At 50.2% G+C, this 13,677-nt stretch overlaps 1 protein-coding gene across 1 annotated transcript in view; it reads right to left on the bottom strand.

The window, feature by feature from the left end:
• Positions 1–11,003: 11,003 nt before the first annotated feature.
• Positions 11,004–13,677, bottom strand: part of TTC7A (tetratricopeptide repeat domain 7A) — a 133,905-nt gene continuing 131,231 nt past the window's right edge. Inside the window, exon 20 of the mRNA XM_066267061.1 lies at positions 11,004–13,333. Within this exon, the coding sequence (XP_066123158.1) occupies positions 13,112–13,333 (222 nt within the window). The 3' untranslated portion in view covers positions 11,004–13,111. The remainder of the gene's footprint in view (positions 13,334–13,677) is intronic.

The raw sequence follows: 13,677 nt of genomic DNA, 5'->3' as shown, positions 1-13,677 counted from the left end.
ATCTGGACTAGTCCCGGTGTCATTTTCCGTTCACTCTCAAAGATGTCCTGATTTGAACAATAAATTCTATACTCAAGGTTTATTGTCAAAGGCTATTTTCCTGGAGTGGGCTGTCAGGGCTGCCCTCGCAGTGCTGAGACAGGCCCAGCCCCTCGAGGCTGTGCTCCATGCAGCCTCGGGCTCTCCAGCTGGGTCTCAATGGCCCTGGAGTTGTAACACCTCGCAGGCCTCACGGAGACTTCCTTAGGGGTGGCCAGGGGGTGTGTATTCAACCAGGGCTTGACAGGATCCCAACAGGTGGTTCTTTCTCTCTTTCAACTCCTTGAAAAGAATAATATTTATTCAACCCGGTGAGTATTTGTGGTTTCAAGTCAACAAAAATATTTTGAGTATCTGCTGTGTGCCAGGTGCTGTGTTGGGATCAGGGAGTGTGGGCTTAAAAGAAAGATGAACAAGGCATGTGACTGAGCTTGGGGAGGGTTGCAGGCCAGGTAGGTAGTTTGGGGTCACCCTCAGCTTGAGGAAGGCTTTAAAAGCTGTGCCAACAAGCTCCTTCTGGTGTTGGGAGCTCAGGAGCTACCTTCACGCAGATGGAGGTTTAACCAGGAAGGTGGCCCTCCCCTCAGGAAGCTGTGATGTCACTGCACCTGGCGTCCAGAGGAGCAGTTTCAACAATGAAAACCTCAGGCGATCAGAGCAGGGACAGGGGAGCAGGCGGAAGGCAGGAGGGAAGCTTGGCTGGCAACCAAGGACCCAAGATGCTGAGAGGCAGAGGAGAGGGAAGAGGTCAGGGACAAGGAGCCCTGTTTGGGCAAAAAGCAAGTATAAACAGCTGCTGGAGGGGAAGAGAGGGAGCCTAGTCTGGCCCAACGAGAGTGCAGGGTGTGAGGGAGGGTGGTCCCCTTGGGAGCACAGGCAGCCACGCATGCCCAGAAGTCCTGCTGAAGGAACCTGAGGGACAGGTCCCATGTATGATAGCCCGTGTCTCAGAAAGGTTGGGGTGAGTCCAGAGTCATTACTGAGTAATTGGAAGAAAACTTTAAATGTTTATACAGTATTTTATTATATCCTAAAAGGGGGGAGAAAACAACCCACCTTTCTTCTCTAGTCTGATAAGCCCTTATAAAATGGGCAAGGAAGGGAAGGCCACCATCTCACTGAAGTTATTCAGGTTTCACATTTGTGGGAGAAACTCCCGCATTGCATTCCTTCAGAGCTGAAAACAATCACTTGGAAGATCGGAGGGCTGGTCTCAGGGCTGGTGGCTCTTGTCCCGCTTTGATCAGAAGATGGCTGCAGGGCAGACAGTTCCAAATTTCATTCTCCGAGTGGGTCAGAGTCTCCAAGCAGGATCAGAAGGTTGCGGCTGGCCGTGCTGATGGAGGGTGTTTTCTCCAGGTTGCACCCGGTGCTCAGGGGAATGGTGCTAGACAGGGAGAGGCGGTCCTGTCTGTCCTAGAGCTCTGGGTGGAAGTTAGAGAAACCCCTCCCAGCAGCAAGGGGAGGAGTGAGATGGTGGTGTCATTGTGTAGGGGTATCTCCTGACAAGAGTGTGAAGCAGGGGCTGGCAGCAACCAGTTCTCTGTCCCTCTGCCTCCTCTCCGCCTCTCCCTCAGGCCTGCTTCTCCTCCCTCAGCAGGCTGACTGTGCTGCCTCTTTCCCGTACAGAATCTAATGCAGCTACCTTGGCCCCTCCTCATGTCATTTCCTGAGCCAACACCCTACAAGGATGCAACCTGCCTCTCTTGGTTCCAGTAGCCGATTCCCAGGACAGAGAATCCAGTTGGCCAGCTTGGGCCAGGAGTAGTTTCCCCACCCTCGGGGCCTTCAGCTGTGGCCAGAAGCACCTAGACCAGGCATGGCCGACATAGGCCCGCGGGCTAGAGTTTATGTGGCCAACAATTAAATTTTTAATATTCTCCGCTACTTTAAAATCTCAGCTACTCAGAAGTGGAAATGTCTTTGATTATTGGAAATTGAGATATTTAAGAAGATAGTGATACGCGGAAAAGAATTCCATGTGTGACTAGGGTTAACTTCCAATAACACTGGGGAACAAAATTTTTGTTGCATCCACAAAAACACTTGTTCTTACCTAATTCGAGTGTGCTGATCTCAAATCTGACATTAGTTTTTCTCTGTAAGCTACAGTTTTTTTGCAATTCAAGATTTTAGGTTTTCATCTTATTGTAAAATTTTCAACATTTAGTTCAACATAATGAAGTAGAATGTCTTCTTGGGCATCATCTTTGTGAAAATATAATAATTTATATAATGCAGTAAATATACTAATACACTAAAAGATGTGATTGCATCAGAATTTGTCTACAATTTCAAAATATAACATATTAAAACACTTATTTTAATTATAAAATTTGCGCAAAACTTATTTAAATTCTATTCAGGCAAAAATTTGCATTTGTAGCTCTTGCATTTGTGTACTTGTTGAGGACAATCTCAATTGATGCTCCAGCAGTAAATAGTCTGCTCATCACTAACAGCTCCAAGATTTTCAGGAAACTTATCAAGGTGACTGTTCAGGAAGTGAATTTTTTTTTTTTTTTTTTGGTATTTTTCTGAAGCTGGAAACGGGGAGAGACAGTCAGACAGACTCCCGCATGCGCCCGACCCGGATCCACCCGGCACGCCCACCAGGGGCGATGCTCTGCCCACCAGGGGGCGATGCTCTGCCCCTCTGGGGCGTCGCTCTGCCGCGACCAGAGCCACTCTAGCACCTGGGGCAGAGGCCAAGGAGCCATCCCCAGCGCCCGGGCCATCTTTGCTCCAATGGAGCCTTGGCTGCGGGAGGGGAAGAGAGAGACAGAGAGGAAGGAAGGGGGGGCAGTGTGGAGAAGCAAATGGGCGCTTCTCCTATATGCCCTGGCCGGGAATCGAACCCCGGTCCCCCGCACGCCAGGCCGACGCTCTACCACTGAGCCAACCGGCCAGGGCCAGGAAGTGAATTTTAACGCTCATGTTACATCCAATGTCTCGGAAAGCCAACAGCATCCTTTGAACCAGAAGTTCATAGTTTTCTGCTTTTTTTGTTGCCAAGGAAGTTCTTTGTAACTGCCACAAAAGACTGCCATGCTGCTTTCTCCTCCTTATTTATCTTCCTGGCAAATTCTTCATCACGTATGAGGGTTTGAATTTGAGGTCCATTGAATACACCTGCTTTTATCTTCTCGAAAGACAAGGCAGGAAAAGCAGAAATATGTTGAAAGCATTCACTTTCTCTATTCAAAACCTGAACAAACTGCTTCATTAAGCCAAGTTTGATGTGAAGTGGGGGGAAAATGATCCTGTCTTGATTAACTACAGGTTCATTCACAATATTTTGCATCCCTACTTCCAGAGCTTCACATTTTGGCCACTCCGTCCGTGTCCCGTGTTTCTCCCGAGCTCGGCTGTCCCACAAACACAGAAAGCAAGGATACTTTGTGAAACCTCTCTGTTGTCCTAGCAGGAAATTTACCATTTTAAGATCCACACAAATGATTCAGTTATACTCCTTATACTTCAGAAGGTCGAGGACAATTTTTATGTCATTCTTACTAAGTCATTCAATTCAGGTTGGCTAAACTGCTGAGGGGTTAATGACTGCTTGGCATCAGAAGAAGACCCTTCAGATTCTACAACCATTTCCTCATGCATCTTATCAAAATACACTTGATCACCATGTTCACTTTCTTCATCCTTAGAAGAAATAAAACCATTGAAAACTAGAACTGGGAGTGTCTCAGAGTGTGGGATAGGTCGTATTGTTGAAAGAATATTAGGATATGCGATCATATGCTGTTTTTTTCTTGCTGATGCCCTTTGTATGGATCAGACAAAAATAACAGTCACTGCTGTGGTCCTTAAGTTCACGCCAAACCATGGGAATACCAAAAGGCATTCCCTTGCGTTTTCCTTTTGTCCAGTCATAAAGCATTTCCTCACAATTATGACACACACTATGAGGAGCCCAATTCTTGTCTTGATTGCCAAAGGGAACTTGAAAATAGGCAATATATGCACATGTCACAAATGATGAAATATTGTGCCTTTGACATTGAAGTGTGTAACAACTGCATATATAACAGAAGGTGTCAAGACTATTCTTACATTTATACCTACTCGAAGAAGCCATGATTCAATCTTAAAACAAAATAAGAGGGTGTGTTTATCAGATAATTTTTTACATTTAAAAACAAGTTATGTAAAAGTGATGTTTGTAAAACATTAATTGCCTGTGGTTATGTTCAGTCCAAGAGTCGTTGCCCTTTAACTCCAATTTAAAAACCACTGCAACAAAAAGAAATTAAAATTGCATAAAAACTAGAACATCGCCTGACCAGGCGGTGGCGCAGTGGATAAAGCGTTGGACTGGGATGCGGAGGACCCAGGTTCGAGACCCCGTGGTCACCAACTTGAGCGCGGGCTCATCTGGTTGGAACAAAAGTTCACCAGCTTGGACCCAAGGTCACTGGCTCGAGCAGGGGTTACTCGGTCTGCTATAGCCCCATGGTCAGGGCACATATGAGAAAACAATCAATGAACAACTAAAGTGTCACAATGTGCAACAAAAAACTAATGATTGATGCTTCTCATCTCTCCCTTCCTGTCTGTCTGTCCCTGTCTATCCCTCTCTCTGACTCTCTCGCTGTCTCTGTTAAAAAATAAAATAAAATAAAATAAAATAAAAACTAGAACATACACCAAAAAACGGATTTCAGATTTGGAATCAGTGATGCAAAAATATATAGAAACAGTTCTAAACCCTCATGCAACTGAAGATGAAAAAAAAAATTGTTCCCCAGTGTAATTAGTCGAATGGATTCGCGATACTTCTTTATTTTTTAAAAAAATTTCATTATAAAGATTTACAACTTTTGTACTTGTCTATACTCGATATGAACTGTTTGACATTTAGCGGCAATGTGAAACCCACATTCTTTTAGGCTAGTTTGCCAGTGCGCACCCAAGGTCAAAGAATTCATTATTTTTGTGGTCAAATGTGCTGAATCAAGTGGCATTGTAGCATAGACAATAGCTGCAGTTGATAATGAAAACATGTCCAGGCTATTTGTAAAACAAAATAATTGTTTTATTTGCGATATAACCCCTTTAAGCTCATTCTATTAATTAAATATTGTTTCAATTGATTGTGATACAGTTTGGATATTTATACAGTATGTAATTATATTTTTATTAAAATAATAGTGTATATTAAAATTTTTTTCACTCACATTTATTCATAAACAAATTACATAATAAAATTATGTTTACTTAAACGAATCGTTTTTATATTTAACATTTTTAAATTTTTATTTATTTATTTATTTATTTTTATTATTATTTTTTTTTTCTGTATTTTTCTGAAGCCGGAAACGGGAGAGACAGACAGACTCCCGCATGCGCCTGACCAGGATCCACCCGGCACGCCCACCAGGGGGCGACGCTCTGCCCACCAGGGGGCGATGCTCTGCCCCTCCGGGCGTCGCTTTGTTGCGACCAGAGCCACTCTAGTGCCTGGGGCAGAGGCCAAGGAGCCATCCCCAGCGCCCGGGCCATCTTTGCTCCAATGGAGCCTTGGCTGCGGGAGGGGAAGAGAGAGACAGAGACGAAGGAGAGGGGGAGGGGTGGAGAAGCAGATGGGCGCTTCTCCTGTGTGCCCTGGCCGGGAATTGAACCCGGGACTTCTGCACGCCAGGCCGACGCTCTACCACTGAGCCAACTGGCCAGGGCAACATTTTTTTAATTTTAATATTTCGTCCGGCCCGTGAAAAAAGTTTTCTTTCTAATCTGGCCCAGGGGCAAAAACTGTTGGCCACGCCTGACCTAGGCCCTCGGCGCAGACAAGGCTGCAGGGGCCCAGCCACGTGGGGGGTGTCACTGTGGTGGAGGGCAGCTCCCGGTGTCCCAGCAGAGAATGAAAACCCGTTCAGAATAAAAAACAGAGAGTGTCTTGAATGGCTTGCAGAGGTTTCACCTGGAGGTGAAACTGTTGGAGAACATTCTTCCGGGCCGTCTGGACACTCTGGTGTTTTGGGCCTATTCTCTAAGTTTGTCTTTGGCTCCTATGATGTCTGTCTGTCTTTCTGGAGCTGGGAGTACCTCAGCCCTGTGTTCCTTACCACTGCTGCCATCTGGTTCCAATGCAGCCCTCAGCCTCCTCTGCGATGTGGTGGCGAGGCAGAAACTCTGCCCCAGGTATTAGCTGAGGTGCTGGCAGGATCTAGGTGCTGAGAAGATGTTTTACTTCTCCTTGTTGGCATATTCTAATGTTTTTATAGTATTTTATACAACTAGGGAGAGCAGAGGGATTCTGGATGGCTTTTTCTCACCACAAGCCTAAAATTGAGACACTATTTGAAGAGCAGGGCCTCCTTCTGTCCCTTCCAAGATGGAGAGGCTGTCAGACCTGGCTTGACCTTAAGCTTGAGCTCTGAGATTGGGATATTCACACCTGGCATCTAGGACTGTTGTGCACATTAGATGACATGCCCAGAGGGCTCCGAGAAGCCTAGAGCAGATGGAAGAGACTTCTGCCTGTATCCTAAGTCCCGAGAGGCTTTCCCTGTAGAACCCCTCCTCCTTCCCCCATTGGCTGTTGTGACACTGGCTTCCCAAGGTCCCTGCCCTGGCTTCCCCGAGCATCCTTCTATTCCTCTCCCAGACCCACCTCCCACCTCCAACTGCCCTCTGAATTTGGCTTCAACCAAAGAGAATGGCTCTTCTTAGCTGCAAATGCCTTCTACTGGCTCCATGTGAAATTCCCTCTCCACCAAGTCAGAGCATGTCAAAAGTCACAGCACTGATGGGGAGAGCTTGTCCTCCTCCCCCTTCTTCTCCTCTCTTTCCCTCCTTCTTCACTCCCCTCTCTTGTCACTGCTTTCTGGACCTGCAGTGACATCTTCCAGACCCAGAAGCTGAGGGCCACAGGTTGCTTAGGTGGCTGGCCCTGCCTCCAGCATGATCGCTTACCTACCTGATGCCACATGCAGCACAGAACTGCCAGGAGGACTCATCCCACTCCTAGGATTGCTTTGAAAGCCCTGTTACCTTAAAAACACAGTTCAAGGCCCTGGCTGGTTGGCTCAGTGGTAGAATGTCGGCCTGGTATGTGGATGTCCCAGATTCAACTCCTGGTCAGGACACACAGGAGAGGCAGGCACCCATGTGCTTCTCCACCCCTCCCCCTCTTGCTTCTCTTTCTCTCTCCTCTCTCTATCCCTCTTTCTTCCCCTCCTGAAGCCATGGCTTGGTTGGAGCAAGTTGGCCCTGTGTGCTGAGGATGGCTCCATGGCCTCCACCTCAGGCACTAAGAAGAGCTCAGTTGCTGAGCAATGGAGCAACACCCCAGATGGGCAGAGCATTGCTCCCTAGTAGAATTACCAGGTGGATACTGGTTGGGGCACATCTCTGCCTCCCCTGCTCTCATTGAATAAAAACAACAACAACCAGAAAAAACCACACACACAGTTAAAAATCTACAAGTTCAGAATCAGTGGTTTTAAGCTGCATTTTAGAATCCCCCAGGGAGACTTTAAGAATCTTGGTGCTGTGAGTTCCCAAAGAGATCACATCAAAGTCCTTGGGGGTAGGACTCAGGCTCAGTATGTCTTTAAAGCTTACCCCCTTCCTCATCCTAGTTGATTCCAATGAGTGGCCATGGTTGAGAACCACCACTGAGATGGTGTGAAGACACCAATCACCAATAACTCTGGGTGAGGGCACAGGTAGTTCTCCCAACCCTAAAGATTTAAGGAGAAGACAGGGCCCTCTCGGATGTGAAGAAGAAATTAACTCTTGTTAGCACCTGGCTGAGTCCAAAGGGAAAAAGCACAGGGAGTTGGGGTGAAACTAATGCCTGGAGCAATACCAGGTGGAGTTTTTCTGGGTCAGAAAGACAGCAGAGGCCTGAACCCCGGCACCTCTCACCAGCCTGCCCCCTGGCTGGGCTCCTCACAGACTTCGGTTTTGGCCAAAGGCATGGCTGCAGGCTTGCCAAGCCTTCCAGGCCCAAAGGCAGGTGGGTGTTTGGGTTCTGGATTCAGGGCTGCAGGGGCTGGGTGGGTTTATGGGCTTCTCTGCAGCTTCCTTAGAGAAGAGGCCACTCTGGATGGCAGGGGGAGCCAAGGCTGAATCCTCGAGGCTGGGGGTGGTGAGAAAATAAGGCACGAGCCGCAGACAGACAGGGAGGAGCTGGAGGAAGGGGAGGCCCAGGGGGGGACATGTGGAGATCACCTCCCAGAGGGTGCTCCCTGTTGCCTTGTTAACAACACCCTTGGCCATAGCAGAGCCCAGAAGGTGTCACCCTTCTGAAGAGCGGTGGCGGCTCAGAGAGGCTCACCATCAGGGTAGGGAGGTAGCAGTGTGGCTGCTTTGGGTGTGAGTATGGCTTAGTCCCTGAGGACTTTAAACAGGAAGGTGGGCTCAGGCCCTGTGACACGGCATCTCTGCTCACCAGAGCGGGCTAAGAGGGGGCAGGCAGCAGAGACTGACGAGACTTTTCATTCAGTTCACTGTGCTGGAACTGAGTGGCCTGGGAGAGCACAGGGTGCGGCAGCAGGCAGGGCACTGGGAGCTTTGGGGGTCACAAAGGGAGCCTAGTGCTTGATGAAGGCTGGCTGTTGGCCCCTCATTCCTCTTCTGAAGTCCCGCAGCTCAGGGGTCCTGCATGGTAACTGAAGGCCAACAAGGAGAAAGGAAGTTACTGGAGCTTCCTTTATTCAACGGAGCCAGAAGGGACCCTTGGAAGCATGACAGGCATGGCTTCTAATCCCGACCCGTCCTGGGCTGGGCTGGGCATGGGAGCGGGACTGCAGGGCCCCCTGAGCCCACGTGTGCAATCCTGTGCCTGGGGTAGCTTTTTTAATCTAAACCGTCTGTATGAATTTCCTGTGGCTTCTATAACAAATTACCATAGACTTTTTGCTTAAAACAATATGGATTTATTCTCTTAGAGTTCTGGAGGTCAGAAATCCCAAAATCAGTCTCACTGGGCTAAAGACAAGGTGGTTAGCCAGGTGATTCCTTCTGGAGGGTCCAGGGGAGAATGTTTCCTCGTCTTTTTCAGCAATCTAGAGACTACCTACAATCCTTTCCTCCGATCATTCCAAATCCCTGCTTCCATCACATCTAGTCCTGACTCTGACCTTCCTGTCTTCCTCTTTTAAGGATTCTTGTGGTTATATGGGTTCACCTGGACAATCCAGATAATCTCCCCAAGGTCCAAAATCCCTTTTCTATGTAAGGGAATATATTCACAGGTTCTGGGAATTAGGACATAGACACCTTTAAGGGGATAATATTCAGCCTTCCACACCCTCTAACTTATAGCTGGGGTAGGGAATGAAGCATTCTTCTGGTTGAAATGCTGCCCTCCCCGTGACCCTTGGTGTGCCCCAAGTACCTTCCCCAGTCCTTTCTGGGCTGATGGGGTTCGTCTCATCAGTGCTCCAGCGGTCCCCAGGTCCTCCTGAGGCCAGGCTGGACTGTGGGCTCTGGGATCGCAGTGGGTTGTCACTAGGGCAGGCAGCATGGGCTGGAGGTTTATTTAGCTGGCTGCTTCCCAAACAAGGCCAAGAAATATTTGCATGGTGACATCTGAATGCCTGGGTAGGGGCTGCAAGTGCAACAATGAGCACTTTGGTACCAGAAAGGAGTCTGGGTGGTGGTGGCTGGGATTCCATTCATATTTGTGTCTGCAGATAAACACTGTTGATACTGGAGGGCTGTGTCCTGGAGTGGCGGGTGGGCTGGAGGGCCAAGGGGTGACAATGCGACATAAGTCTTGTTCTCAGACCTCAGTCCTTGTTCTGACATAATGGGTTGGACACACTCCTCCTTGCCACTGAGGGTTCGTGTGTGAACAAGGCATCTGAAGAGCCAGGGGTCAGGAAATGTGTCCAGCCCTGCCTGACTTTTCAACATCTGACCAACTTGAGGTCAGTTCAGCAATTGAACAGGAAGACCTTCCCTTCCTCCACTCTTTCTTGAAGAATGACCCTTCTGGAACTTTCTCCAGGGCTGGCAGATAGTGTAACATCACCTAAGGCCTTTAATTCTCACCCCAGGGGAGCATGAGCTGGGGGTGAGGGTGTGACAATAATCTGATATTGTTAAATCACTAAGGATTGTGAATTTGTTTCCTTAATAGGAGGCATCACAGCAGAGGAGAAGCTGGGCACCTAAAGGCTCCAAGCGAAACCTCTCCCTACTTGGACACAAAACCACAATGGAGATGAGAGCCAAGGTGGGGAGAACCCCACCAAGGGTGGGGGAGGCCAGGGGGGCAGGGAGCTCAGTCTAGGTCAACCCCAAGTTCTAGGGAAAGCCTCAAGGACAGCTGTCTTCAAAGTGGGTGGGTGCAGCCTTGGGGGTACACCAGGTAACCCCTTGGGGTGCATGAACAGAGCTCCTGTGTAAATATGTCATCCTTCAAAATTCAGTGCACTTTATATAATGTATGTAGGATGTTGGTGTGTGGCATAACATATACTAGACACATGTTGGTATGGACCTCTCCACACAGGTGGCCAGTCTGGACGCAGCCTAGATCCTCCCCCCTCTCCCCGGTGCTTCTGCCCAGGTGCTGGAGGGGACTGTTCCCTGGCACTGCCCTTGGAACCGTCTCTCTATCCAGATGGCAAGTCTGGCCCGGGGCTCTCCAGTTGGGTCCTGAAGGCAGGAAGGGGCTCAGAGCTACCCAAGGGACAGATGGCAGGGAATCGAAAGACACACTCTAGCTGGCATTGCCGGGACCCCTCTCTGCCTCCTCCCACCCATCTCTAGGCTTCAGCCGGCCCTGGAAGGCTTCCCAAGCCCCCACTGTGCTCATGTGCTCCTCCACTCTCGCTGGAGTCAAATCACAACTCCCTCGCAGGCCCCCCCCCTTGTTCCTCCAACTCCCATCCCCGCGTGGCTCAGGCCCTGGCCTGCATGACTCCTCAGGCCCCTCTCCTGCAATACCCACTCCGTTCCAGGGCCCCCTGACGCGCTGAATGAACACACTGTTTCAGACAAACCTGCTTCCCCTTCAGGGGTCTCTTTATTCAATCTGCAAACTGTCAACAACTTGGGCCAGCCCGCTGAGACCTCCTCTGAGGGCACACAAGTCAAAATGCATTCGGTGCCTTTCCTGTTGCCAAGAACTGACTACCAACATCTTTGGGCCTTCCAAGGCAAATCAATGGCATTTGCTTTGTGTTGTTTACATTTTTTTTCTAACAGAATTCCAGAATAAAAATAGAGCTCTATCATATATATATATATATATTTACACACACACATACACACATAATAGAGATCCTTCAACCAAGAGGCAAACGACCCCGGCGTCCTCTGCAGTGTCGCTCACCTGGCGGGAGGCCAGGAGGCGCGCGCTGTCCCTGGGAAGAACCTGGGGTGCAGTGCTGAACCAGTGGGGCGAGGAGGGTGGCTCTCCCACAGAGACCGGGCTGTGACAGACCAAGGCAGTCCTCGCCAGACCTTTCTACACACACTTTAAAATGACAAAAGTACCTGAAGGAGCTTTAAAATGAAAATCCAAAGGCAATAAAAAAGGAATTCCCCTGATAGGCCTGTGGAGGGGGGGCAACTTCTTGGGGAGAATCCGAGGAGCATGATACAGTGGGCTAGTGGAGTAGCAGGGAGGACACCCACCTACCAGCACCCAGGACCCCTGCAGACAAAGTTGGCAAGTAATCCAGAGACCCATTTAACCAGTTAGCAGATGCCAGGCTCCGCCTCCTCCTCAGGTCTCCAACCATTTGGTGCCAGGCAAGGGAACCAAATGGCCAAGAAGGCCCAAGGTGAAGTGGGCTGTGGGTGGTGAGATGGACAGGGGACAGTCCTTGAGACTCCCCACCCCCACGTCATAACCCCTAGTGATCTAAGGTGAAGTGGGCTGTGGGTGGTGAGATGGACAGGGGACAGTCCCTGAGACTCCTCAGCCCCACGTCATAACCCCTAGTGATCTACACCGTACCCACTGCCAGAAGGTACGGCTTGAAGAAATGTTGTGTGATGTAAGGTATCAGAAAGGGCTGGGTCCAGCAGCCACGTGTGTATCCTGAGCCCAACCTGGGGCTGCGGCCTAGGGTCTAAGGAGGCGGCTTTCGCTGGGGGAGTTTCCAGGAAGATGGGAGGTGGGAGGAAATGGAAGGTTAGTTAGCGCCAGTGCTCAATGTCCCTGCCCAACACCATAGGCCTCAAAGGTACTTGGCAGCAGAGAAGAGTGCACAGTGAGTCCCCACTGGCTTTATCGGGCAAAGAATGGCAACGCTGGGCATTACCCACTAAAAGTGCTAGAAGAACCCGGAAGCCCATCTTCCTGCTTGCCAGCGGACTGTTCAAGCCATGACTGCTCTGGGCAAGACCTGAGAGAGATCCAAAACCTTTCCTGAGACTGGGGCGTGGGACCAGAGCTGTGGGCTCTCCAAGGCAGAGAGGCATGGTGTGTGTGTGTGTGTGTGTGAGTGTGTGAGTGTGTGTGTGTGTAAAGTACCGCTGTGATGCTCTCAGGGAGCAAGTCAGTCACCATACTCCTTAAATCACTTAGGGTTCAAGTGGACTGTCCTCTGGACACCAGAGAAGGAACCCAGGAAAATCCTCTTGGCCCAACCAGAGAACAGCCTGCAGGATTCATCTTTGGTGCTGGAGAGCCGAGAGCTGAGGTTCGAGACTAAAGCTTGTGCAAAGTGAAAAGCAAGGGGCAGGGATGTTGAGGGAGGGTAGCAAGTACAGTACAGGGGTTTCTAGATGGTTGGGAGCCAAGTCACATAGACCTTACACATTTAGATGATGCACAGACACTCTGGGGAGGCGCCCCCAGGTTGATGTGGACTCTCAACTACTTCCTTGCTCATAAATGCCACCATGTCTGAGTCCCAAGGAGCAAGGAATTTGCTTTTGATGCAAATCTGGTCCACCCAGCTCCGTAAGAGCCGCTCCCAGATCCAGTTGGCCCTAGAGGGAATGCAGGGGTGGGAAGGGGGAGGCGAGGAGAATTAGGGCTGCAGCTTGCCGAAGTGCTCCCTGGAGATGTATTTCCCTGAGGCCCGTACCTCCCCGATCCATGCTCCCTGCTGCCCGCCCTCCCTCGCTGCCGCTGCAGGGCGTGTCAGAGCTCTCTGGGAATGATGGAGAAGGGCAGCACCGGGCTGCTGGACTCCAGCTCGAGGGCAGTGAGGAAGCAGTCGACGGCGGCCCCGCTCTGGCCCTGGGCCTGCAGCACCTCGCCCAGGCCCTGCCACGCCTCATGGCAGGTACTCTGCCTCTCCACGGCGTCCCGCAGCACCTTCTGGGCCAGGCACTTGTGGCCCAGCCGACTCAGCATCAGACCCTGGGGAGCAAGCACAGGGTGGGGGTTTAGTGAGGGTATCCTGGGGCAGGGGCACCCTGGCCATCAGGGCAAAGAGTGGAAGCAGCGTGGCCAGCAGCTGGAGAGGGCCCCAGATGTGGCATCTCAGGCTTGGGTATGGGTAAGCGACCATGCCCTTGACTAATGCAAATCCTACCTGTCGCCACCCCAGACCTGCTTCTAGCCCAGCCTCCTAGATCACCCACTGGCCCCAAGGGATGGGCTTTTACGTTGGCAGACCTGGCTGTGAGTAACCCCATTACCGGCTGGGGGATCCTGGGCAATCCACTACTCTCTGTCTGGCCTTTGGTTTCCTCATCCATAAA

Source organism: Saccopteryx bilineata, chromosome 3 (genome assembly GCF_036850765.1).
Source record: "Saccopteryx bilineata isolate mSacBil1 chromosome 3, mSacBil1_pri_phased_curated, whole genome shotgun sequence".
In the NCBI taxonomy this organism is placed as follows: domain Eukaryota; kingdom Metazoa; phylum Chordata; class Mammalia; order Chiroptera; family Emballonuridae; genus Saccopteryx; species Saccopteryx bilineata.
Note: the sequence above shows the minus strand (reverse complement) of the source record. Positions and strands in the feature narration are given on the sequence as shown.